Source organism: Grus americana, chromosome 1, assembly GCF_028858705.1.
Source record: "Grus americana isolate bGruAme1 chromosome 1, bGruAme1.mat, whole genome shotgun sequence".
Classification (NCBI taxonomy): Eukaryota; Metazoa; Chordata; class Aves; order Gruiformes; family Gruidae; genus Grus; species Grus americana.
Window position 1 is genome coordinate 70,746,388 of NC_072852.1, and position 25,832 is coordinate 70,772,219.

At 41.9% G+C, this 25,832-nt stretch overlaps 1 protein-coding gene across 16 annotated transcripts in view; it reads left to right on the forward strand.

The window, feature by feature from the left end:
* The window catches only part of CALD1 (caldesmon 1), a 203,380-nt gene that overhangs the window by 149,753 nt on the left and 27,795 nt on the right, over nt 1-25,832 (forward strand). For 6 of the 16 annotated variants that reach the window (XM_054813237.1, XM_054813240.1, XM_054813239.1 and 3 more), the window contains 3 exons: nt 20,572-20,715; nt 22,308-23,292; nt 23,937-24,020. In XM_054813237.1, coding sequence (XP_054669212.1) covers nt 20,572-20,715; nt 22,308-23,292; nt 23,937-24,020 — 1,213 coding nt within the window. The remainder of the gene's footprint in view (nt 1-20,571; nt 20,716-22,307; nt 23,293-23,936; nt 24,021-25,832) is intronic. The other 10 variants (XM_054813249.1, XM_054813251.1, XM_054813252.1 and 7 more) reach the window with 2 other exon arrangements.

A 25,832-nucleotide genomic window follows, 5' to 3' on the forward strand; every position in this document is an offset into this window, starting at 1 on the left:
CCATGTTTAAAAATCCGACCAAGCAAAACACTTTCATCAATCGTTGAAATAATTGAAATATGGAGACCTAACTGACTTTGTAGCTTTTCACTCCTTTTGCATTTTATTTTGTTAAAGACGACATTAAAAAAGCCTTTCTTTGCACTATTTTCATATACTGACATTTGATTTATGTTTTGAGCTGTGTAAGCACTGAAGTGTAGTAAAAAAGTCTCCTTGACTTCAGTAAGGCTGCTTACATGTATAAGTAGCTGCAGGGCCAAGTTTATAATTATATATCTGTATAATGTTAGCCTTCATACATTTATCCATTCCAATTTTAATTCTCCATTTCATAAAATCTATGATCAAATTTTGGAGCCCGAACTAAGCTGATGTCGTCCCTTTTAATTTAGGACTCAGCCCTTTTATTCTCCTCCTGTGTTTTATTTTTATTAGTTGCTTTCCTTTTGTGCTGATGTGCAGCACATATTGTTAAAGCCACTTATTAGAGCCAGAATTTTACAGCATGGAGACTGTCCTAATAAGGGAAAAAAACCTAGCCCTTTATTGGTGAGGTAAGAGAAATCAGGCAGCGGATAATTTTTTTGCTGATTGAGAAGGATAAGGTGCGGTTTGGCAGGTATCGCATTGGTTTGGCATTTGCTGACATGGTTCCTCTTTTCTGCAGTTCAAATCCTTTGCAGAGTAGACAAGTCAGGGAGGGCTTCCCCCGCGCCCCGCTTTGCCTTTCCCTCCCCTCTTCCTTCTCTTTTTCACAAGTGTTCAGCGTTGCTGTGAAATCTCCCTCAGACACACAAAGTGGATGTGGTAAGGAGAAGTTTTTGCAAGTCTAACAGTGCCATATTGTAATCACCTTTTTAGGGAACAGCGGGCACGTTGGAACACAGTTTTCCATGTGGGTTGTTCTACATCTAAAGCATTTAAACAGTTTGTGTAGTTGTCAGAAAAATCAGACTTTAGTCCAAGGTATTATGATCCAATTTCTCTCTTCTCAAAAATCTGTCATGGAAGGAAAGTGCTAACTACAAGGTTTAGTTGATGCTTTTTAAATTGCTTAGCTATTTTTCTTTCAAATTGCTTATACTGAATTCCAGAGATGAGTAACGCATCCCAAGCTTAAATACAAGCTTCAGATCTGAGGTCAATAGAGTTTCTCGGGTTTTAAACTGAGTTATGATGAGCAAAGTTTTGAGCAAGGGCAGAAGCTGATATCTAAATTCTTTTCCTCCCTCAATCTCTGTCTCTTGGTAACTGAAATATCAAGCCAAGCATTGGCTCTGCTTAAATTCCCTCTCCTGCTGCACCAGGAGACCACAAGTGATGTAAAGTGGCTGCCCCCTTCCCACCTGGTGTCCTGGTGCAGTTCTTTGACTGTAGGAGGAATAATGGTTAACCTAGTCACTAAATGCCCAGGTTTCTCTGTCAGTTATTTATTTTCTTTTGAGCATGGTCAGTTTGATTGTCACTTGTGAAGCAAATTTTTCCTTTCCCCCCTGCCCCATCATAGTAATTCTAGAGTACATATCCTGTTATTGTTGAGGTTAGCTTACTGTAGGCAAAGGATGTGAAAGATAAACTTGGATGATAATAAAGCAGAAAAGAAAATAAACAGCATTAGTAGCAAGGATTGGATGTACCAGTTCACATAAACCAAAACATACAGATGCACCATTACGTGTAGGCTACTCCCAAAAGCTTGCTGCACAACCACTTTTTGGGGGTTTGGTTGTGTGGGGTTTTTCTCGTTTGCTGCCTATTTGTATTCAGGTTCTTCTTCCTCAAAGTCAGAATCTTTCTTGAAGATCAGGGACTTTGTTAACTTTGTTGTCTTCTTTTTTTAATTTCTGTCCACCACTTTTTCATATACCTTGGCTAAGCAACAGTGAGAAATACTCAGATTCTTGTGAGCAAGAGCGACTGCAGCAGAACCTGGCATGCCAACCAGGGAGGATTAATTCTGTGCAAGCAGTTTTGATTCCGAACTCTGAATCTTTTGCAGATCACTTTCAATCTGCTTTATACTTCTGCCCAGGGGGATCTGGTCCTGCTGTGGGTCCTCCAGGCAAAGGTTGCTGTATTACAGAACATAAAAAAGATGATTCTTGTTCCAGATAGCTTAAAACCTTATTCAGAAAATATCTCCAAACTGACATGCTGTGCATTTCAAAAATGTGAGAAAGCAGTCCCTGCGGAAGCAGTCCATGTGCACTTGTTTTCCTCCCCCCAATATTCTAAGAAATGTGAAGGCCTGTCCTAGAGGTGTGTCCTTGAGACCAATGCACTTGTCACTACAAGGTGTTAGATTTTGGCTTCTGTTTGGTTTGTTGTAGCCAAATTGCCTGCAGATTTTTTAGCCATAAAAATGTATTACATGTTTCTGAACAGGAGATTTCTGGCTTGCCAAATTCCATCTGCAATACATTCAGCACTGGAGTTGCTTCAGTGTAATTACAGAAGTATCTTCAAGCATCACAACTGTTGCTGTCCTGGCACAATCCTTACTACAGGTTTTGGTTGGGTTTTTTTGTTTTGTTTTGTTTTTTAGTGGAGTTTTGTAACTCAGCAGTAGGATCATGGGACGTATGAGCCTCACAAGGCTCAATACACTGTAGGTTTCAGCATCCACAAATGATGTGGACCACCATCACAAACTGACATGGCCATGGTGGAACCTTTACAGTCTCTTTGTTCATTTTCAGGTTGTTCCTGGCTTTCCAGCTCTCGCCAGCTACGGTGGCCTCTCTGTTGCCATGTGCTTCCTTTCCCTTTTTCTTTTGTTCTTCCCTTTCAGCTCTCTCTTCCTATTGTATTGCATGATATTTTGCAAAGCCCGAATCAAATGTGTTCCAACCATACCGTATTCTCTTGCATACTAATTTCTCCAAAAGTAGCCTCCCATTTTTAAACTAGTGTTGAATAATTGCCTCGTGTATTTTGCATAACACCCATCTTTCCTCTGTGAAGCAGGAGATTTTTAGGATTGCACTTCTCCTGCAGGAGGGAAATCACTGGTGTGCATTCTGGGTGTGTACGATGGTGTTGTGCATCTTGGCCTTAGTCATATGCCTCCTCCTGGAACAGGAGTGGTCAGACACATCGTGTCAGCAGTTTTCTTTCTTGGGATTTGAAAAAGCCCCATAGCGTAGTTAGCAGAGCTCACATCTGCTTCCAAAGCTAGCTAAACTTGTACTTTAGTTAGAAAGACTAAGGCTCAGGACTAACTTTCTTCTGGTTCCTCTGTTAGATTTGCCATGAAGGCTGTAGCAAAGCAGTTTTAAAGTTGTCTGCAAATAGAGCTTTTCCTCAAGACTTACCAACATGCTAAAAAGCTCTCTTAACACTGTAGCAATGCTATCTTGGTATTCCAGTCCTTATCTACATGGCAGTGAAAGCTTCCCACTGACAGCATGTGCATTAGCAATAATTTCTAGCCCATCCAGTTGAGGACAAATATTCCTGTCCTGTGCATATCTTGAGAGCTTCGTTTGGTCCTTTGTCATTTTGGGATAGCCATGGGGTTAATTCCTTGCTTGATTTCCTGGATCCTTCTCTCTCTTTCAAACTTGCCCAACACCCTGTGGAGTGATCAGGTAGGAGACAGTCTGGCTTGATATCTCCCATCCAGTCCTATGCTTATAGCCCCTGAATGTAGAAAGGTGAATGCTCTGAGCCTATGAAACGGTATTTGTTTCTGTTACCTTCTCTGTGTGTTAGTTGTTTCTTGTGCTGTTCTGCCCTGGCAATCATACCAATGTGTTTGCTTTCCCCAAAAAGGATATAATTATGGTTTTCACAAGATTATAGCAAGCAGAGATTTTGCTGTTTAGTGCCTAATGCCTGGCTTTTGGTCCCTTCCAGCACTTCTCAAGATGCATGACATCATTTCAGTGAGAGCCTGAGTCCTGAAAAGGCTGCTAGTGTTGCAAGGGTAGGCAGGAGGGAAGTTCAGACTTGGGAGAATTTAAGGCGCAGGGCTCACAGGTGTGGAGGAAGAAGATGGAGACACCCATTAAAATGCTGTTAGGTGAGGAGTGACAGGGGCTGCCTGGAATGTGAGAAGAAATTGGAGAAGGAACTGGAAAAACTTCTGGGGAGCTGAAATAGAGGAGAAAACCATTTGGTAGTTTTTTCTTTAACATAGGAAAGTAGGTAGTGAGACCTTCCCGGGAGCTTTCCAAGTCTGGTAATTTTGCAGGAGTATTTTGAGAACCTTTGGACAAGGGTCCAGAAAAATGGTTTGTATTTGCCTATAGCTATTCACTAGCACTGACAGTTAGTCTGTCTCATACTCATCTTGAGCTGGCAGAAGCACCTCATTGGCAGAGGATTGCTAGTGTTTGAGTTAAGTTTTATGCCTGTGTTTGCATTAGACCAGCTGGTCTTATAATACCTTATTGATGTAGGTAACGCCCATTGTGCTAGCCTCTGGATCCCCTATATGATTGATTTCACTGAGTATTTCTATGTGTTAGTCAGATGGGAACTGAAGCACAAAGAAGTTTAAGCATCTCATGCAGGAACTTGTAGCAGAGGGGGGCCAAATGAAGCCTTCTAAATCCCATATTTAGCATCTTAACTACCAGCATGTTAGCTTGAGTTAAAAGCAGGCTTAACTTATTTTTCCAATTTGGAGGATTGCTGATCCCCAGACCCTTTTGTTACCTCATAGCTGCTAAAGTTTATCTTCTTCAGGCAGATGATTACCATATTCTTATTTACTCAGTCATCTTGGTCAATTGAGTTGTGGTAATAGGTTGGACCACACGCTTTGTGAGCAGAAATTCAAATTCTCTTATGCTTGTCCTAATTCTTTATTGTGCCAAATATTTTGCAATTTACATTGCCAAATCCTTGCTTGCCAAATGTTATGTTTTCACAAAACTATATTAAGCATAGATTTGCTATCCCGTGCTTGTTTTTTGACCCATTCCAGTGCCTTTCAGGATGCATGACGTAAATTCAGTGAGAACTTTCATAAAAGGGTAAAGTGAATTGCATCTCCCTTGCAATGGGCTTGGTGTGCGTATATGAATAGTTACTATGGATTGCTAGGAAGAGGATACTTGGGTGAACCATGGCACATTTGGATCAAGTCTAACGTCTGTTCTCTGGTGGTGTTATTTCTAAGGATCCATCTGCAGTGCAAATACCTTGTTACAGGAGTCTCAGTGACTTCCTAAAACACTTCTGCCTTACAGTGCAGGTGAGACAGGAAATATTTTGACTTTGAATCAAGACGAAGTCTGGCAATAGCCAGTGTTGGAAGGGTTGGCTGACATTGCAGTCAGACCCACCTACACCGTTTGACTGAAGAGGGTGCAGTGAGAGCCATGGAGCACAGAAACCTGCCTATGTGATGTTTTCTACAGTTTCTGTAAGACTAAAATCTCTCTGGTGTAGAGCTGGTGTTTTCTCACTTAATCACCTTTCGGGATTCCTACCTCACCAAGTTGACTTTCTGTGCCTGTTGAAGCTTGAGAAGCAGAAGGGTTTGGCAGCAAGCTAACTCCTTGTTTCCCAAACGCAGGGTGAGGACCCTACACCCCATTTTCCATACTTTCAGGCACTTAAGTGTATCTCAGTTCACAACTCAGTGCTTCAAAAAGGTGCCAGGCTGTGTTGAGGCATGCCGACCCCTGCTTAAAGCCCAAGGTGCTTTCGCAGTGACATGGCTGCAAGATGCCCTGGGCTAAACTAGCTTTTTGCCCTTCCTTTCCCATTTCCCAGCAGGCACAACTCTTTTTAAAATGTAAAGTACTGATTTGGAAGTACCTAGCAACAGAAGGCATTACGCAGAGGAGAGGCAGGCTTTCACTTGCTCAGCGAGGGCTCAGGGGAGGATGTCTCTTTGTTCAGTATGCCAGCAAAAAAAAGTCCCAGGATAATCAATTCTGCCAGTGGCTTTCACACACTTTCAGGCACGGAAGTCAGCACGGTGCAGCTGTTAGAGATGGGCCTGGGAGGAAGCAGTCCACATACCTTCCACAACTCCCTTTGGAAGTTGCTAGAAGAGCTCCTGGTAGCTTCAACAAGTTTTGGAGCAGGCATGAAGTAGTGCAGCCAAAGCAAGAATCTTATCTGCTGCGTAGTTTAGGCTAAAAGAAGTATATTCATCTATGTCTCTCTTTTTCCATTCCATAAACTGGCATTATAGTAGTAATAATACCTACCATGCGGAAGTCAGAAGGGGTTGCAAGGATTAATTAACATTTGTAAAGGACGTTGAGATCTTTTGATGGAAAGAAGTTAGCAAGTGCCAAGTACTAATATAACTACGAGGGGAAAGTAGCCATCGGTCTGCATTCACTCCTGGAATGTAACGGATTATACCAGAAGCCTTGGCTTGAACATTTGTGTGTGCGTGTGTTTAATAATGAATTTTTCAATTACCTTTTCTTTAAAAATGTCAGTTGAATCTGTAAAAAGACTTTACTTCTTGGTGATGGAAACTTACCATCTCTTGTCTCCTCTCACGTTTGGAATTAGACTCTCTTTTGCTTGCACTTGCAGTCTGTTCCCATTAGCCATATTGCTTTCTTACCACGGCAGCCCTTTGCTATCTTCCCCACCTTGATGCCCACCTCCTCTCACTTTCCTTCTCCTGTTGGTCCCACTCCTGTCTTCTGTAGTCCCATCTGCTTTGCTCCTTCACCTTTGCTGCCCTGGACGCACCTGCCATTTCTTTTAGTGGTATGATGAAATGCAGATAAAAGTAAGTATATGTTGTGTGGCATCAAACCAATGCTTTGTGGACCAGTGCTTTGGTCGTGGTGTGCAGAGGCAAGGACAATCACAACACAAAGTAATGCTATGCTCTCCAACAAAGGCACGCATTACTCTGGAAGCAACCCAGAGCTCATAGGTCCAGCCCAGGTTAGTGCTGCTCACCCTCTGCTGCAACCCGCGTGCCAACGTGGGAGGAGTGTGAATGTATTTTGCCTGTTGGACAGGCTGGGACAAGGACTGAAAGCTTGGGGCCAGGGTCTGTATCTGATGAACACGAAGCACAGAAGGGGCTGAGGGGAAGCTGGTCGGTTAGGGCAGAGGATGGCTGTTTGGCAGTGGAAGATTTGCTAAAGAACCAACAGGACCTGATCAATAACTTGCTATGAACGTGCAACTGGCACTACCACTCAGCTCCCTGTGTCCATGCAGAGCCTATCTGTGTGGGGATGCCACAGTATAAAGCATTTAAAGCTATTACTGACTGGTTCCCTATGTGGAACTGCTATTCCAGAACGAAATTGAAATTAAAAGGAAAAAAAAAAGCTCACCATAGTGATTTGGAAACATGCTGTATATTGCAGAAAAGCCCCTTACTCTGGCGCAGTATCTCCACAGGGCAGTTTCTCTGTGTCAGGTGCCTTATACCTCTGCGTATGTCCCATTGGAAGTCTACAGACTGTAGGGCTTGCACTTCTAGGGCAAGCAAATTGTTATTTTCTTCCATTTCCAAGTTTTTATCTGGGTATTTTCTGTGAATAACTTATACCTTTTAGATAATTTGTTAGTGAACCTTTGAAACGGGAGAAGTTTTTGTTTGACACTAGAGTTCTGTGAAAAGGTTTGTTGGGGTTTTTTTACCCTTTTTAAAGAACAGTGGCTTTTTAGATTTGTATTTTCAGTGGGATTGATCAGCCGTCATGAACTCAGCTTTCCACAGACTTTCTCCAATAGTTTACCCTGAGTGAGTTGTTTGGTAGTTTCTTACGAGTGTAACTTCTCCTGGAATAAGGATCAGAGTGCAGCAATTTAAGGGGAACAGGCACATCTAAGGGAAAACTAATTGAAAGGATAAAGCCAGGATATTTTATTGTGTTTATGCGGGTGTAGTTGCAATGGCTGCACTTCAAACTTCCAGCTGTTAAAATTGTGCAGTGCTGTTATACGATGTCTGCAAATCATTGTAACATTAGTGTGCTGTTCAAAGTGCTGTACGTGACCTTGCATATCTGTACGGGCCTGTTTTATGGAAGGGTTTTTTACCTTTCATGAAGGTGAAAGACACATCGGGATTAGCTTTCAGAGAGATGCATGGAATGTATCTGCCCCTAATCCTGTTAGCAAATGACAGGATCTCCGCTCGTAATTCCTCCGCTGTCTCACTGAAAATGTCTCCTAATCACCTTGGCTGTTGACAGTAGGTTTCTTAAACACCTGAGGAGGAGACAGATGCTTGTCCATGTTAAAAGTGAACAGCCATGAATTTCCCTTGAAACCAAATCTGCACCTGCACAGCGTCCGTGAGTTGTGTGCATGGGGAATCGGTACCAGAAAACTTTGACACATCTGATTTTCATTATTTTTTTTTCCCATTCACCATATGTTGTAGCACTGAATGTATTTCTAATGCCGTATCCCCCCTAAAGTGGTTTATTTCACTTAGCATAAGGCTTCACAGTCTGTTCTGTTTTGGTGCGTGTTCTGCTCTTACATTTCAGCTGCTTTCCTGTTTGCAGTGTTTATTTCAATATTTAGTCTGCTGCGGTATGTTAAGGCTGTGCCCTCCTCTTGCATATTTTGTGTCGGGAAGAGTGGATGAAAAAAAGATTATTCTATGATTATCTGAATGATTATCTGGTAAAATTATTTTTCCAGGCTCCCTGTGTGCAAATACATGCCTTGTACTTTGTTCGTGCAGCACAGTCTTTGCTGTGTTTCTGAAAGCTCCAGCAGACATCTTCAGGGACCTGTCTGGCTCTGAGCAATAGTCATTTAGTTACAGTCTCTAATCCCTTGAGAAATACAGAGGAGTTTTGACACTTCACAGAGCCCAGGCTAATGCTAACACCCATACTTTTGATAAATTGAGCAATAAAAATAGCGGGTTCTGACTGTTTGTAGGCATTTCAGATCACATAACATTTCGGGCAAGGCTGAAGCAGTTACTGAGCAATGTGGTGTCTGGGTAATCATGACCCTCTGTCTTAGTTTCCATTTTTCCAGTCATGATGGATTTTGGCTTTCCAGGCCCTGGGCAGCCATGTGAACCTGGCTCGATGCTGGATGTTGACGGTAGCGCCACTTATCCAGTCCTGGTACTTTCTCTTTCCTTACTACTGTCCGACAGATCTCTTTTCCTCTTCCCTGTGTTGTGAGTATTTCTCCATCAACACTTCTCCATTCCCCATCTCATCGCCTGCAGGGACGGAGGCTTCTCCTCCGTTGCTGCTGTCTCTCCTCTCTCCCCTTCCCCAGCCCAGGGAGAAGTCTTGTTCCAGGCCCCTTCCTACAGCCCCAGTCCCTGTTTGATCCCTGCTTCTGCATTCCTCCTTCCTGCCACACTGGTTCTCTGTCCCAGTCTTGTTCAAATCCATAATCAATTTCAGCGTCAGTCCCAAATCAGAGACTGATGTTTTGGTTGTGGAGCCACAGCCTACTTGCTGATCCATCCTAGGTACGGCTGCATTTCAGCGACAGATAACTCCTTTCAAGATGGGTCCAGCACTGTTGGTGGGTGGTGTCCCTGATATCAATCAACGTGATGCTGTGAACTTTCTTCTCTTCAGGACTGACCCACTGTAGAGTCCTGGCCCCTGGTTCCTCGTTACACCCTGCAAAACCTAGCAGGCAAGTGAAGAAAAAGCATGAATGCAAAAGGGGATTCTGTTCACAGAAAAGATCTGTCATCTTAGAAAACCAAAGCTGTGTTTCATCTCAAATGTCATGTCTTGTTTTGGCAGGGTGGATGGTGAATGCATATATGCTGGAAGTTGATTGTGAGTAGATTGGGCACAGTGATGGAGGATTAGAGAGTGTGTGACTGAGATTGCTTTGGATGTTAGTGAATCCAGTGATTCTCTGAGTTAACTTTTTTAGCATTTGTCCTTACATGATATTCAGCAGAGCAAGTACAGGTTGAAACTAAAGAAGCTTCCTGTGTATGACACCTATCCTCATGGTCCTGCACTACCTTTTAAAATACAGTCCTCTTAAAATGCAGTAATCCTATTAATCTTTGTGGAGGGAATGAAATACAAGCATTAGTTTGTTAAGAGGCTTTCTGTTGTCTAGTATTCTGCATTAAACGAGCCTTCAAAGCAGGTATCCAAGGTGAAAGTAGAGAAGCAGATGAAATTGAAAAGCCAGAGGCTGACGTTCCAGGTGAACAATATATACATAATTTATAATAATTCAGTTTGTGCTTTCCTGAAATTGTAGCTTTGTTCTTGTTTGCTAATTTGGGAGGATGCTGCATACTATTTTGGAATAAAAAAATAACACCAGAAATAATCTGTTTTTTTAAAAAAGTTTAAACTTTTTTTCTTCAGAAAACATGACCTACTGCAGTTATAGTGCTAAACCAGACACTGAGCAGAGAAGAGTGGAAGCCAATTCTCCTTCAATCCGGTTCCCTTGCCTTTGTCTCTATAGTGAAACCTTGCTAAAATATCCCTTCTGTCACTGCTGTAGCTACACTAGGGTGAAGGCAGCCTGTACTTGGAGCACCATGTTCTGTAAATCTGATTTTAGCTCACCTGGCTGGGGTGAGCTTCCAATTGCAGGGCTTGTCTGGAAGATCTACTTCAATCCATTGCTGCCCTCAGAATTGAACTGTTAGGGAGAAACACTGGGGTGCTGTAAAAAGCCTGGCACAGAAAATGTTGAAGTTGCTTTTTCTACTAATCCCAAGTGTAAGAAACCCAAAAATGCAGTTCAGCCAGAAAGTACTTTTATCAGTCTAATAAATAAGCTGAATCTATTGTATGTTACCCCCTCTTTATTCACTAGTTTACCCCTTGCAAAGTATGTCATCCAGGTACAGGACTGTTGTGCTTAATCTGCATCTTTGAGTTACATTTTCGGAGTCGGAACTACAGCTTTGTTCAATAATAGTGCACTCTTGCATTTAAAGGGAGGTGGTTACATCAGAAAACTTGGCAAAAACAGATCTTTGCTATAGGTATAGGGAAACTGAACAATAGTAATTGGGAATCGTCTTGAAATGGATTATAAATATTGTGCTTGAATAAAAAGAAAAAACTCTACTTCCTAATGACAACAGAATTTCCACTCCAGCCTCTGGTGGAAAAAATATATTGCATGTGAAGTGAGTTTTTTATTTTTAAATAGAAAGAAGAACTGTTTATCATATTAATTTCTGAGAAAATACATATATTTTATATATGTATACATATAAAAAAAAATATAAAAATTGCTGTTGGGCCATGAAAAAGTGGTCCTGTGCTCTTGTTCAGGTTCCTCCCCATAAGGCTGCAGGGTTCCTTGTGTGCTTTTGCTCCAGATTCCCCACAGGCTGTCTGATGGGGCATTCATGCCTGCCTACATCTACCTCAGGGTCATAGTTTAATGACGTGACTATGTAGGATGAGAAAATGGCCCAATAACAAAAATCCTCCTTGTGCCTTCCCTCCTTCCCTCCCTTCCCTTCATTTAATAATTTCTGATAGATGATGACATGAATTTTGTATGAATTAAAAAGTTGTTTGGAGGAAATACAGAACTTCATAGCTTGAGCGTGACATATTGGATACATCGGTTTGCCTAAAGATGCCCATAAGAAAATGTAGGTTTCATTCCTGAAATCTTTTGCATATTTTCTAGAAAGACCACAATTCTCAATATGCAGGGGATCTTTTTTTAAGTTAAAAATGCTCATGTCTGTCTTCATTTTTAATTCCTTCTCTCTTGAGTAAATCTCTCAACCATGTCAATTAGAGTTTTATTTGCAATGAAATATAAAAGAGGAGGAGTTCAATCTTAACTTTGTATACATCCAGTAAGCTAGCAATTTGAGGTATAAAAATGCCTTGAAAGCCATATTGAATACAGGGGCCCAAAACCACAAGAAAGAAAATTTATGATTTGGCTTTGTAGCAATTGTGGATTGTATATTCTGGGGCGAATCCTGTAAGTCCTTACTTATGCCTCAGCTAGGCAAAATGCCCATTATTCTCAAGTCATATGCCTGAAATATTACTGGGTAAGGCTGTGGCATAAATTATGTTGGATTTTATATGCAATAAAGCACTAGAAACTGGAGGTGGTGGCAGCAAGCAGAAAGCAATTTGCTACAGAGTCAACAAATACCACATCAACCACAGTGGTATGCACAGCAATTGGGTTTTGCTCCCACTTTTTTAAAGTAAGCTTGTTTTGTACACTTTTTTACATGTTTGTCATCTGCCAGGGAAACAGATTTCTGGGTGAATTCCACTAAGCTTCAGGGAAAGCAGTAAAAAAGTAATAGTTATCAGCTAGAAGGCACTTTTCCAATTATTGTTTTCTGCCCAGTTACTTTTTTTTTTTCCTTTTTCATGTGAAACTTCTAAATTAAAACAGGCTAAATATACCACACTGCTCAGACAGGTCAATGTCAAGTCTATTGTGGATGAAGTAAAACTGCAGAGCATTACAGACTTCACATATTGAGAGAATTACATGCTTTTCCCTGGGACATTTCCAACAAGCACTTTTATCTGAACATAATATATGTCGGAGGCAAATTTGACATTGTTTCAGTAGCTGAAGGTTTTTACCCTTCATGTTAGCGGTCCTGCGTGCGATTTATGCTGAGGTACTCAGAGGCGATTTACCAGAGTTATGTGAATGTGGTTGGAGAATCTGCTTGCGTTTCATATTATGAAACAGATCATCAGTTTTCAGCCATGAGGAAAAAAAAAATTAGGCACGTGCATGAGTCATTCTGCCTTTGTGTAGAATTATGCAGTGATGTTACAGACTGCCTCTAACTATGAGGCCCAGGTTTTAGGGCTTGAATCTAAACCCAAAGCAACAGTGTTGTTACGAGCAGAAAACTGCAAGAAATGAGACAAGGCGTTGGAAATCTTGGGTCTCTACGCAACTGAAACTTACATTTTCAACAGAAACCAGTAATTTGGGAAGCCAGGATCTGTCCTAGAGGCTTCAGTGCTATCTTCAGCAATGAAATAAAATATCTGGCTACTTTTGACATGAATTACTTGGCAGTCACCAAGTATTTTTGTTGTCAGTATGGAGTCATTTTCCCTTGTGGTTATTGGCTTGCATATCACTTTTTATTACTTCATTCTTCCGTGTGGATTGCTTGCACCTTAGCTTTTTTAGAATCAAACTGTTAAAGGGATGAGCGTACCTACTCTTTCCTTACCTGTGAAAAAACCTATATGACAAAAACATCAAAAGGAAAGAAACCATAAAGAAGAATGTCCATGAGCTGGACCTCTCAGAAGACCTTTTCTTTCCCTTACTTAACTATTTTGTCATGCAGACAAAATAACAATCTCACAGCCAGATCCTTAACCAATGTAAATAATCTAAAGATTTTGCTCAGCTGAAACAAAAAATTAGTTGTTAAAATGCACATTGTTTTATCTTTTAGGTATTTTAAATTGAGGTTTAAAGTAGGAGAAAGGTTTCTAAAGGTATGGTAGGAAATGAAGGATGCCAGATCTGACAGAAAGAACGTTCTTCTGCCAACCCATTGAATAATTGGGTACCCAGCAGAAAAATAATAATCCTTGAACTCTTTGGAGCTATGAAAAATAAGAAAGGATATTAGAAACACACAATATGAAAATGATGTAAATGAGAAGAGAATACATTGAAAAGTGTGTCAGTCTCATTATTTTTCCCAGAGAAATATGTGGATACCTGGGTAATTTGCTGACTCAGGAGTATAGAGTGTGTAGCTCTGGAAAATGTGTGGATGAAAAGAGTAAAAATATTTGTGAGACAGAGAAATATTATGAGCAGAATGAGAAGGCATATAACTTCTGTAAATGGAAGACTATAGTGTTTAAGTTCAGCATGTGCCACCATACAATCTAGTCTAACTTTCCGTACCTAAGAGAGAAGGGAATTTCACCAAGTTGATCTATAGTGAGCCCAAGAATGAGTGTGTTACTGTAGTATGACTTCCAAAAAGGCATCCATCTTAATGCGGAGATGCAAGAGATGGATGTTCCATAATTTCTTGTATATTTAATCATCCTCACTGTTAAAAACATGTGCTTCATTTCCAGTTTTAATTTGTCTGGGTTTAATTTCCAGCCATTGGTTAATTTTATCCACTTGTCTCTCCTACATTCAATGTGAAAAAAATGGTGCATGTCAAATTGAGAAATATGTGAAAAATATCAGTGTTAATAACAGCGTTCATGCACAACATTGGACTGAGAACTGTGGTGGCATGTCTGCATGTCTCCAGCATAATCCCCTGTTTTCACTCACTACATCTTTTTGAAACATGAGCATTTTGGACTGAAATTCTGCTCGTTCCCTCATAAAAATGAATCTTCTCAACCAGGTCTGAGCAGAATGCTGGCAGCTTTTGTGGAATTATAGAGGAATGATTAGAAGAAACAGTTTTCCCCATAACTGCCCCCTGCCATTTACCACATTTTAGATAGGACTTGAACGAAATACAGCTGATATTTGACACGCAAAGCTTGACAGAGGCATAATCCTCTGGAAGCATGTGCATTTGTTGCTTTTTTTTGAGCTGAAAATTCATCAGTTGTTTATATCCACGTTTTGAAGTATGCCTATCATAATATGAATTAATAACACAATAAAAAATTAAAAACATATGCAATCGTAAATAAAATGGGACTGAGTATCAACAGTAACACAAAGAGCACTCCCCAGTGGGTGTTATAACAGAGTCCATCCTCACCCCACCCATACTTTCAGGAAGAGCCTGGGTAAATAGAAAGGCTTTCTAAGAGCACAGAAGGCCAACAAATGCAGCTTCTTTAGAGTGAGTCTGGCAGTGAAATTTGTCATCAGGGACATTTTACTGATGTCCTCTGTCTGCCATCAATATGGAGGTACACAAGTCAACAGATGTCACTTCAGCTGCTGTGGTGTTAGGTAGTGAAGGGTGAAGGTCTTAGAAGTAGGTTAGATTGCAAGTGGAGGTACAGCAGCTTGATACAGGATGAATGATCTCATTTCTTGGGGTGAACCACAGAGAAAATCAATCTGTAATGTATTTAAAGGCTTCTAGATAACAAAGTTGTGTAGGAAAGAGCTTGCTGAATAGGTACAGTTGCATCTGATTGAAGTACATGTTGAGAGAGCAGTGCTGTGAATGCAAGGTGTTTTTGCAGGCAGGAGAAAGGGAAGACAGATTGGTATTTGAGTGAATCATGGGGGAAAGAAGAGGCAGATCTGGGCTGCCTGTTTGAGTTAAAAATCTAGTCTTAAAGGCTTTTGTTAAGTTTGGAAATTTTTCACATAATTTTGACACCCTTGAGGTGGAGTCTAAACTCAGATCTACAGCTCTTCTTTCTCCTTGTCTCCTCTAGAATGGAGTAGTGTGATCCAGCTTAACTTAGGCATTTTTATTTTTTTTCCCCACTCCTGTGAAAAATGAAAAAGAATTTAGATTCATCAGGTTTAGTTTATGTGACTCACTGAGGGCAGGTAGTGCTACAAATTATTAGGTTTCTCTATAATCAGAATACACGCTGTCTAGAACAGGGACCAGATCTTCTCCTATCTTTATAAAATGCCTACTGTAGCAAGTGCCTGAGCTTGATCAGGAAATTTCAGTGCTGTCATAATTCAGAAAATAATAATAATGTAGTAGTACTGGGCAAGAAACTCTGAAACCAAAGTGCCCCAGATACTGTTTGAACTGATTTGCAGTTTCAAGTGGAAACCAGTTGAAGCTGGATTGTATGAAATGGTTTCAGCCCCATAATCATCCCAGCTATTACCAAGCTTCTTACTGGGTTATAGCTTTATATAAATTCAGTGCTCAACAAAAATAGAGAGGGTGCTGAATCTTTCTGAAGAAGCTCTGAGGCAGATGGCCTCATCGCCTATATTCCTAATCCAGCAGAGTTATTTTCTGCTCTAGGCTGTAGAGTCCCCCCCATTCAGTTTGAGAATAATGTTTTAGACTTACTCAAATAATCAGGAGATTTGTTGTTAACTTCAGCAAGTTTGAGATTTCAGTCCTGGAGACATAAATCTGTCTTACCTGCTCAAGAGGGCAAAACGTCTATTGTTATCCTTGCCTAGCACGGTGCGAAATGTAGATGAGATGCTCAGTCTCCTGTACTTGAGTTGTGCTGTGTAGGAAGTATGGTAGACTAATGCTTTACTAGAACGACTTACCAATAGCGTACAGAGGTTACACTGCTTTTTCTCATGTCGGAAACATAGAGAAGGTAACAGGAGAAGCAACCAACACTCTGCTTTTTTTTTTTTCCTTTCCATTTAGTTGACATTTAGACCAAGAGCATGTTATCTTTGGTAACAAGGTGTAGGATGGTTTCCAAGTCATCATCTTTTCATCTGAATATTTCATAAGAGGTGTCGTCTATCAGAAGGCTTGGCATGAGATCACACTGTGCCATGCTCTCATTGCCTGAGATAGAGGCTTGTCTGCAAACACTTTGAACAGTTATGCAGAAGGTGAAAAATGGATATAAGGTTAGTTTAATTTAGTTGTGGGGCGTGTATGCATGCTGGGCAGCAAGGCTGTTCTCCAAGGGTGGAGAAACAACACAGGCCAGTGTGGATCATCAGATTTCCATCTGTCTGATATACAGACCTGAAATCTTGGACTCATACTTTTTATTATTTGTTTACTCTTGCTCTAAAAAATGTCAAAATGTGGGCAAGTGGAAGATAAGCTATGAAGAGTTCCCAGATTGGTTTTGCTTGTGTTGGGTAACTAGGGAGAGTTGTAACAGTGGGAGAGTGAGGGTCAGTCTTCCCACTCCCAGTGGAGGGTGCCTGAATTCATGTGTCTGCCTGTGGTTTACTCTATGAAATTTGTTTGATGCCCTAGGCAATGGAGGAGGAGGCTACTTAGATAACTAAGAAAAAGAGTGATGTGCCAGCTGAGTTAGGGTGAATGAACTCAGTGTGTGAGGATTGAGAGAATGGTGAAACGAACACTGTTGTCAGAAGAGCGTATTTTTCATGGGCAGAAATGGTATTTGTCTGACTTGCACCATCTTTCCTATGACTGAATTTCTTATGGAGAGTCAATGGCAGTTAGGGTGACTATGTTGAATCATTTCATAAATGATCCTGTTGTCAGTTTGCTCACAGAGTGGTCATTAACCCATTAATTAACATAGCCAACCTGAACCTGCATTTTCAGCCTACTTTAGTCTGTGGTGGCTACTTGGGTCCACTCCAGTCAACCTTGTATTTCTGAGGCAAGCAAAACAGCCTGTAGAAGTACAATCTGGGAGTAGTGTTAACATCACTGTAAAGAAAATAAGATACAGATCTATAAATTCTGCTATTAGTTGTTCATATGACTGTTTCCAGATTACTGGGGATGTTTCATGCATCCGTGGTGGCGAACAGAATGGAATGCTTAAGGTGATCCTTATGGGTGGAGCCCGTATCTGGCGTACTTGCTTGCTGTAGGAAACCGCTGTGACATGCAGTGAGGCAGCGGATATACTTAAAAGGATATTGAGAGAGATTGTCAGCTTAACAGATGATCTATGTGAGAAGTGTCCAAGGACAGGAAATAGATATCTGTTTTCATTTGACTTATTTAATGGGTACCATTTGGTGGGAGTTTTTTGCTTAGGGTATTTTTTCTTTCCTTTTTTTTAGTTTTCCGAGCAACTAGTGGTTTTAAAAAGGCATTTTAAAGAGGCTTTTAAAAGTGGTTGTTCTGCTTGCTGTGTAGGAGTGTTCTGTGTGGGTACAGAGAGTAGGATAAACTATTTCATCCTCTTGTGGTCTCACTGCAAAGACAAATCTTGAGCCATAGGCACTGGGAATTGACTCAGTCATGGCCATTATCCAGCGGCCACAGGCTAAGAGCAGCATGCTCTCCTGTGCCCTTACATTTGGAGTTCAGAGCTAAAAAGATCATAGGCTTCTTGCAGCCAGAACATCTTACTAACAAGTGGGCTTTCTGTGGTCAGTTTGCTAATGCAGTTTTATTCCAGAGAGAGTCTCTTTCTTCTGCAAATTAAAGACCCCATTAGTTTATTATTGTATTCATATGCTTTCTGATCTAGACCTAAATGAAATGTTGATTCCCCTTTAAATTGCTTACAAGTGACAGGAAGTGTTTTTCCTTGCCTTCCCTACATCACCTCTAGTGCTTTTAATTCATCTCCTTACTTTCTTCCTCTCTCCCCTACTGTGATCCTGCATGGCTGTGCTGCTCGTGGTTTTCACCCTCTTTGAGAGGAGCTGTTTCTACAAAGAAAAGGAGCTCTTGAAGTAGAACATGAAAGCAGCAAATCAAATATTTCATGCAATAGGCCAAGAAGAGCTGCATGGGATGAAAATGCTATTCGAGGTCTGGCAAGTGGCTGTGGTGGGTTGACCCTGGCTGGGGGCCAGGTGCCCACCAGAGCCGCTCTCTCACTCCCCTCATTCACTAGACAGGGGAGAAAAAAAGTATAACGAAATGCTTGTGGGTCGAGATAAGGACAGGGAGAGGTCACTCACTAATTATCGTCACGAGCAAAACAGACCGAACTTAGAGAGGGAATTCATCTAATTTATTACTAGGCAAAACACAGTAGAGGAATGAGAAATAAAATCAAATCTTAAAACACCTCCCCCCACCCCTCCCATCTTCCCAGGCTCGACTTCACTCCCGGCTTCAACCTTCTCCCCCCTCAGCGGCACAGCGGGGCGGGGAATGGGGGTTGTGGTGAGTTCATCACATGTTGTTTCTGCCGCTTCTTCATCCTCAGGGGGAGGACTCCTCTCATTGTTCCCCTGCTCCAGCATGGAGTCTCTCCCACGGGCTACAGTCCTTCACGAACTGCTCCAGCATAGTCTCTCCCACGGGGTGCAGACCTTCAGGAGCAAACTGCTCCAGCGTGGGATCCCCCACGGGGTCACAAGTCCTGCCAGCAAACCTGCCCTGGCGTGGGCTCCCTTCTCCACGGATCCGCAGGTCCTGCCAGGAACTTGCTCCAGCATGGGCTTCCCATGGGCCATAGCCTCCTTCGGGTGCCTCCGCCTGCTCCGGCGTGGGGTCCTCCACGGGCTGCAGGTGGAATCTCTACACCCCCTCATCCTTCCTCCATGGGCTGCAGGGGGACAGCCTGCTTCACCATGGCCTTCACCACAGGCTGCAGGGGGATCTGTGCTCTGGTGTCTTGGAGCACCTCCTCCCCCTCCTTCTTCACTGACCTTGGTGTCTGCAGAGTTTCTTACATGTTCTCACTCCTCTCTCCGGCTGCAAAAGCTCTCTCTAACTGTTTTTTTTCCCCTTCTTAAATATGTTATCACAGAGGCGCTGATTGGCTTGGCCTTGGCCAGCGGCGGGTCCATCTTGGAGCCGGCGGGCCTTGGCTCTGTCAGACACAGGGGAAGCTTCTAGCAACTTCTCACAGTAGCCACCCCTGTAGCCCCCCACTACCAAAACCTTGCCATGCAAACCCAACACAGTGGCTCAGCCATATTGGGTTTTTAACTTCTATTTTTAATTTTTAAATGAAGACTGGGATAATTAAATCTCTGCTGAACTTGTACTTTCCCCCTTCTCTCAGAAAATGAGAAAAGCAGGACTAGAACAAGGCAATGGGAGAGGCTGGGACCCCAAGAGTTCAATTCATGACTACATCAAAATGTTTTAGTTGCTTTTAATGTTAAAATATTCTTTGAAACACAAGTTTAACTGTGCTTGTTTTTACTTGGTGCAGAGCTTTTTTCTCTACGTGCACTTCTGTACAACTAACTTAAATGGGTGACTACATAAGGAAGGGTGACTTCTTAACCATTATGTATCAAACCATTGTTGGAAGTAAAGTAAATGTGTGTCCTGACTGGGTCTGGCACATGCTAGCTTCCTATTTCACTTTCCCTGCACAAAAAGATAAGAGGAATGCAAGCCTTTCTCTTTATCTCACACAGTAATAATGCACCTCAGCAAAGATTTGAATGGACCGCAGGATTATTAGGATTGTAGTGTCTTGCTTTCTTTTTCAAGTAGGATGAAACTAAATGTAATCATCTGTTGGGTTAGATGAACACAATGTGTTCTCAGCCGTAGGCTTTCATCACAGCAGCGATCTTGTGTGATTTGGCCTGGCAGGGCTGTGGGCTCACAAAAATTTTGTAGGTGTCAGATGTTTGGCACTCAGATCTGAGCACTGAGAGCCATTGTCATACTTGTGTTTCCCTGCTTTCTAGTCTTTCAATTTTAGAATACTGTCACCATTTTAAGCATGTTATATTTAGAGGACACTAATGAAAAACTGCTTGGCTAAGTCCAGTTTCAGTTGTGTGGGCTTGAGCGATAGTCTGCTCAAATGCTGTTGTGTGCGTTCTGGCAGGATCATAGTACAGTCTAGCAGGATGTTTGCTCAGCCTTGGAGCTGGTCTGTTAGGGTTTTGGTATTTTCTAGGAGCAAACCGACAGTGTGGTGTGGCTGCTGCCTTCACTATGACTATTTTGTCAAGTTCATTTCTGAAACAAAACAAACCCAAGCTTTGAAACTATGCATCTCGACAGCTTATTTTCTAAACAGCATATGGAGCAGCCACTGCAGATGTGCTTACCATGCTCTGATCAGCTCCTTTTTGAAATTTTTCAGTCACAGTGTCCTATATGCTACAGCACCTTTTTTCCATATCCCTAATGCTCTGTTGCAGGCTGTCCTACCAGAGAAACGATGATGATGAGGAAGAAGCTGCCAGAGAACGTCGCCGACGTGCTCGACAGGAGAGGCTGCGGCAAAAGGAAGAAGATCTATCAGGAGAAGTAATGGAGAAATCAGAAGTTAATGCCCAAAACAGGTAAAAGTCTGATGCTGTTTATTGACAAGTCAACAGTAATTTTTGTTCAGAGTAGGGAAGTATCTTGAAGAGGTCTGTTTTGCTACTTAAAATTTAAGCACCAGGTTTGACCATCCTTGCTCTGAAGAGAACCTAACACTGTGAGAAGCATTACTGGCTGTGTCTACACTGTGGGGTGGGAGCATCACTGAAGCTGAGCTTGAGACCATGCTCATAACCCATTCCCAGGGTGTCCTCAGGGCTGTCTGTGGAGTAACTCAGCTGGGGCTCATGGAAAGAAATACCTCTGATGTATCCTGCTGTCAGATTCCCTCAGGCATGAGTGCTTCTGGACTCACAAACCTCCACATCTTTTTTCCTCCTTCTGGACATGGCATCATGGGGCCAAGGCACATGGGATTGGTGGGCACCCAGGCCTCAAGGTGCAGCTGAAACATGCCTGCAAGTCGCTGGGTGTGAGTGCTAGACCTTGGCCCTCATCTGGCACTGTCAGGGTCATACAACTAGCAAAAGCATATGGAATGAGGTGCCACTTGTCACGAGCTGAGTAGGCAGACCTGGCCTTCCAGTTTGTCCATCATTTATTCAGTTTCACGTAGTCACAAATAATAGATCCAGATTTCCGGTAGACATAACAAAACAGATAGAAGAGATCAGAAATAAACATTGTGGTATCAAGCTAATAGATACTGAGCACAAGTAACATTCTAGTAACGACAAGAAGGATGCATATAGATAGGAAAACAGCAACATTTCTGATTATAGATTATAATCTTTTTTCCATAAGGGGGATGGGGGGAAGCTAGAAAGAGGGAAGAGACCTACACACAGGAGAATTAAACAGCTGAATTTTGAAGGAGTCAAAAAACCTCCAGTGACTGAGAGCAACATCCAGTCCTGATACCTACAGGTTGAACAGCATGTCTTAAATTAGGTGCTCTGCTCACTCCATTTTATAACAGACTATCATCTATGTACAGACAATCACAACCTCACTGCACCCTTAATTGCCAGGCTATTCCATTATGGACTGTATCCATGGATGCTGTTGCTGAACAGAAGTAGCTTCTTGTTGGTAGAGGAGTTCACTGAAGTCAGAAAGTATCTTGCTTGTGTAGCATCTTCAGAAATTTCGCCTGGTGGGAAGGCTGTGTATAAGATACGTACACCTCAGGCCAAGCTGAAGGGAGCCTTAAAGCAAGCTAAGGTTTTTCCAAGTATTCTGCTGCTGGGTGCAGAGGGAGAGGATGAGTTTTTCAAGGCTATTCATATTTCAGCTGCTCCAAGCCTCAGGGACTGTTCCAGTGCCTACTGAGGTCAGTAAGACTCCTGGGGACTTCAGCGGCTGTTGGAACTCACCTAGAAGGGAACCTTTCCAGGCTCTGACATTGTGAAACACCACATTCCTATACATGTAGAAATGCCAAAATTAATCCCCAGAACCATTTTGCTTAATTTTGAAGTATGCAACCTGTTGTGTTTTCAAACCATGGAATGGTGTTACAGCAAGCATTTTTTCTAGAAACAGCTAAGCACATAGGTTTTTAGACAGATTTTTTTTTTTTTAATGCAAAATTGTCACTTTTATGTAGTGTGGCAGAAGAGGAAACCAAGCGTACTACAACCACAGGGGGAACAGATGACGAAGCTGCATTGTTGGAGAGACTGGCAAGACGGGAGGAGAGACGCCAAAAACGTCTACAGGAAGCCCTGGAACGCCAAAAAGAATTTGACCCCACGATCACAGATGGGAACTTGTCACTGCCCAGCAGGAGAGAAGTAAACAATGTGGAAGAAAACGAGACCACGGGGAAAGAGGAAAAGGCTGAAACACGCCGAGGACACTATGAGATTGAGGAAACTGAAACGGTTACCAAATCATACCAAAGGAACAACTGGAGGCAAGATGGAGAAGAGGAGGAAAAAAAAGAAGAAAAAGACAAAGAGGACGTACAGGAGGAGAAACCAAAGGAGGTCCCTGTAGAGGAAAATCAGGTAGATGTGACAGAAAAATCTGCAGATAAAGAAGAGGTAGTAGAAACAAAAAATCTAGCAATAAATGCAGAGGAACACAAAGCAGAGAATGATACAAATGCTGTGCCGGAAGGGGAGCTTAGGGATGAGGAAAAGGCTGAGGAAGAAAGGAAGAAAGCAGAAGAAAGGGAGAAACTTGAGGCAGAAGAAAGGGAGAGGTTAAAAGCAGAGGAAGAAAAGAAGGCAGCTGAGGAAAAACAGAAAGCAGAGGAGGAGAAGAGGGCAGCTGAGGAAAGAGAGAGGGCTAAAGCTGAAGAGGAGAAGAGGGCAGCTGAGGAAAGAGAGAGGGCTAAAGCTGAAGAGGAGAAGAGGGCAGCTGAGGAAAGAGCGAGGGCCAAGGCAGAAGAGGAAAAGAGGGCAGCTGAGGAAAGAGCAAGGGCTAAGGCAGAAGAGGAAAAGAGGGCAGCTGAAGAAAAGGCTAAGATAGAAGCAGAGAAATTAAAGGAAAAACAAAAGATGGAAGAAAAGAAAATAGAAGATAAACAGGTAAAAGAGAAGACAGTACAAGAGGAAAAACCTCAAGCAGCTTTCCTAAGAAAACAGGTACAGTAAACATTTTGCACCAAAATAAGACACCTGTGGTTTGTGAGAAATGTAATGCAAGAAAAAAAAAATTGAATTGGAATTTCCTCACAGATCTACTCCTGCATTGAAATGACTAATACTTGTGCTCTCTCTCTTGCTCTCGCTTTTTAAAAATAAAGCTCCTTACTTCTTACAAATAATGCAGTGCACAACATGCCTGACCTCACTCCATTATTCAAAGAAAATCTTGCATGTTCAGACCTCTGCATGGTTTTTTTGCTGCTTTTTTCTCAGCTGCTATAAAATGGCCTAATGCAGTAACACGTGAGGTGAAGGCAGACACTTCTTGGCACAAAATGTTATGAGCACCTGGTAAACTGTGTGAGGAGCGGGTGTGTTAAATGCAGTCACAGGAGAGGGCTCTTTGCTGGGACATGTGAGCATGATGGCACGCAAGGGAGAAAGGCCCAGATGGGGAAATGGGAGCATCTGGAGAGGGTGGAGGGAGCACAGCTGCACACGGAGATGTGGGCACAGCAGCATATGATGGAGATGTGGCTGTACACAGGATTTGTACATGAACACAGTGTGGAGAAACAAAAGTGCAAACAGGTGCGATGTTTTTGTATTAAAAAAAAATTATTAAAACCCCAAAAACAAAGGGGGAAGAAAAAGAGGTTAAAGTGGAAGCTAAAAAGGGAAAATTACCAGATGAGAAGCTCCAACCTGCCTCCAGGAAAGATCAGGTAACTTGTAAACCATTGATTTCAATGTTGTAGGGAAACTTGAGATAAGAAAATAAATAAGGGACCTATAACTGAAAGTTGCTTGTTCAGCAAAGTACTTAAGCATGTGCTTCACTTAAAGAACATTGGTAATCCTGATGAAATAAATAGGGATGAAGCTACTTATGTGCTTAAAATGAAGTAAATGCAAGATTGGGGCTTTAGAACCAAGTCCTGTTTGCCTTAGAACAAATATTTCAGGAAACTCAGTTTGGTCAATAATGCAAAGATGGTTTACACCCTAGGGATGAGTTTTTCAGGACTGTATCAACTAATCATCCTTCCCTGGTTTCCTCCCACTTTACTTTGAACTTTTTCCCTATGAGACCTACTCTTACAATAATAATAATCTAGGCCCTTTGGCCACCTGACTGCCTTAACTAATGATTTTCCCCCAAACTGCAATGCCCCGTGATATAAACTGTGCATACCCAAGATTCTTCTTTTGTTTTAAAGAGAAAATCTACAAAATTTACTGCATTGCATTTCCACTGTAAACACAGGAGCTGGTGCCACGGTGTTTTACTGTATGGTAAGTAAATAAGATTTGGGGACCATTTACTCTTCAGGTTACAGCTGGACACAGGGAGCCATGTTCAATGTTGTGTAGCAAGTGTGCTTTTGGTTCAATGCAGCAGGTATCAAAATACCCACTGATTCTAATCAGACATTGACACTGGTCAGGGCTTTGAAGGTTTGGACCTGTCTGGGTTCAGCCAGGTCTGTATGGCTTAAAGGGAGCCACAGCACAGAGATCTAGAATCAGGCAGCTTGCTGCCTGTCCATCTGCTTGGGAGCATTGAGGGTTGTAGAGAGTCCGGTCCAGGGTCCTTAGTCATTGGATTAATTTGGAACCTGCTGTAGATGCTTAGTTCACCCTCAGAGAGTCATGAAAGCAAATCATGTTACAAGGTTTTATGTCCAGTTGCCTGGTTTAATCATCCAAGGCATCATATTTTGGGTAAGGTACACGTGAGATTGAAAAGGCAAATGAAGTGATGAAGATGGTTAGAAGAAAGGTTCCTGTTGAACAGGGAGAGAGATTGCAATACTAGAATAAGTTACTCTAGAAAGGGGAAGAGTTAAGAAAGACCTAATGGAGGTGCTTTAGAATAGTCCACTAGAAAAACTAAACAATCACTCTAACCCAATTGTGAAAGCAGAGGAGAGAGCTGTGCAAAAAATAAGAGATGGATTATATTAAGAGCTCTTATAAGACAGAATCAGCTTGTAATATTCACTGTGTTGCACGCAATCTTTGAATGCTACAAATAAATGTAAAAAGTAGGCTGTAACTGACCACAAATACTGATTTTGAGGAGGACTTGAGACACAGTTGTCCTCCTTGTGTTTATGTGGAGCTCAGTCAACTCTTACTGAAGCTCTCATCATGCTTTTAAACCATAGCCGTAGGGCTAGATTAATCCAGGAAATTGGTAAGGCTTTTAAAAGTAACTTGTGATTTTAGTGCTTCCATTTTTGAATGCTCAAGATGAGATAATTTGAGAGAGTCCTACTTTTAGTGCAATGCTGAATACCCATCCACTGAAAGGTAAATCTTTTGCATGTGTATCAAGCTGAGCTTTCAAAGTGTTTTGCTCAGTTTTGAAAATCTCAGTTGTTGCTTCTTGGCTCATGAAGAAAAATTGACAATCTCAGACTCCAAACCAAGTTGAGATCAGGCTCGCTCCCCCCCCTTCAAGGACATACAAATTCAATGAGCCTATTTCTGAACCACATATGCAGTTAAGAGGATGGCAATATATCATGAAG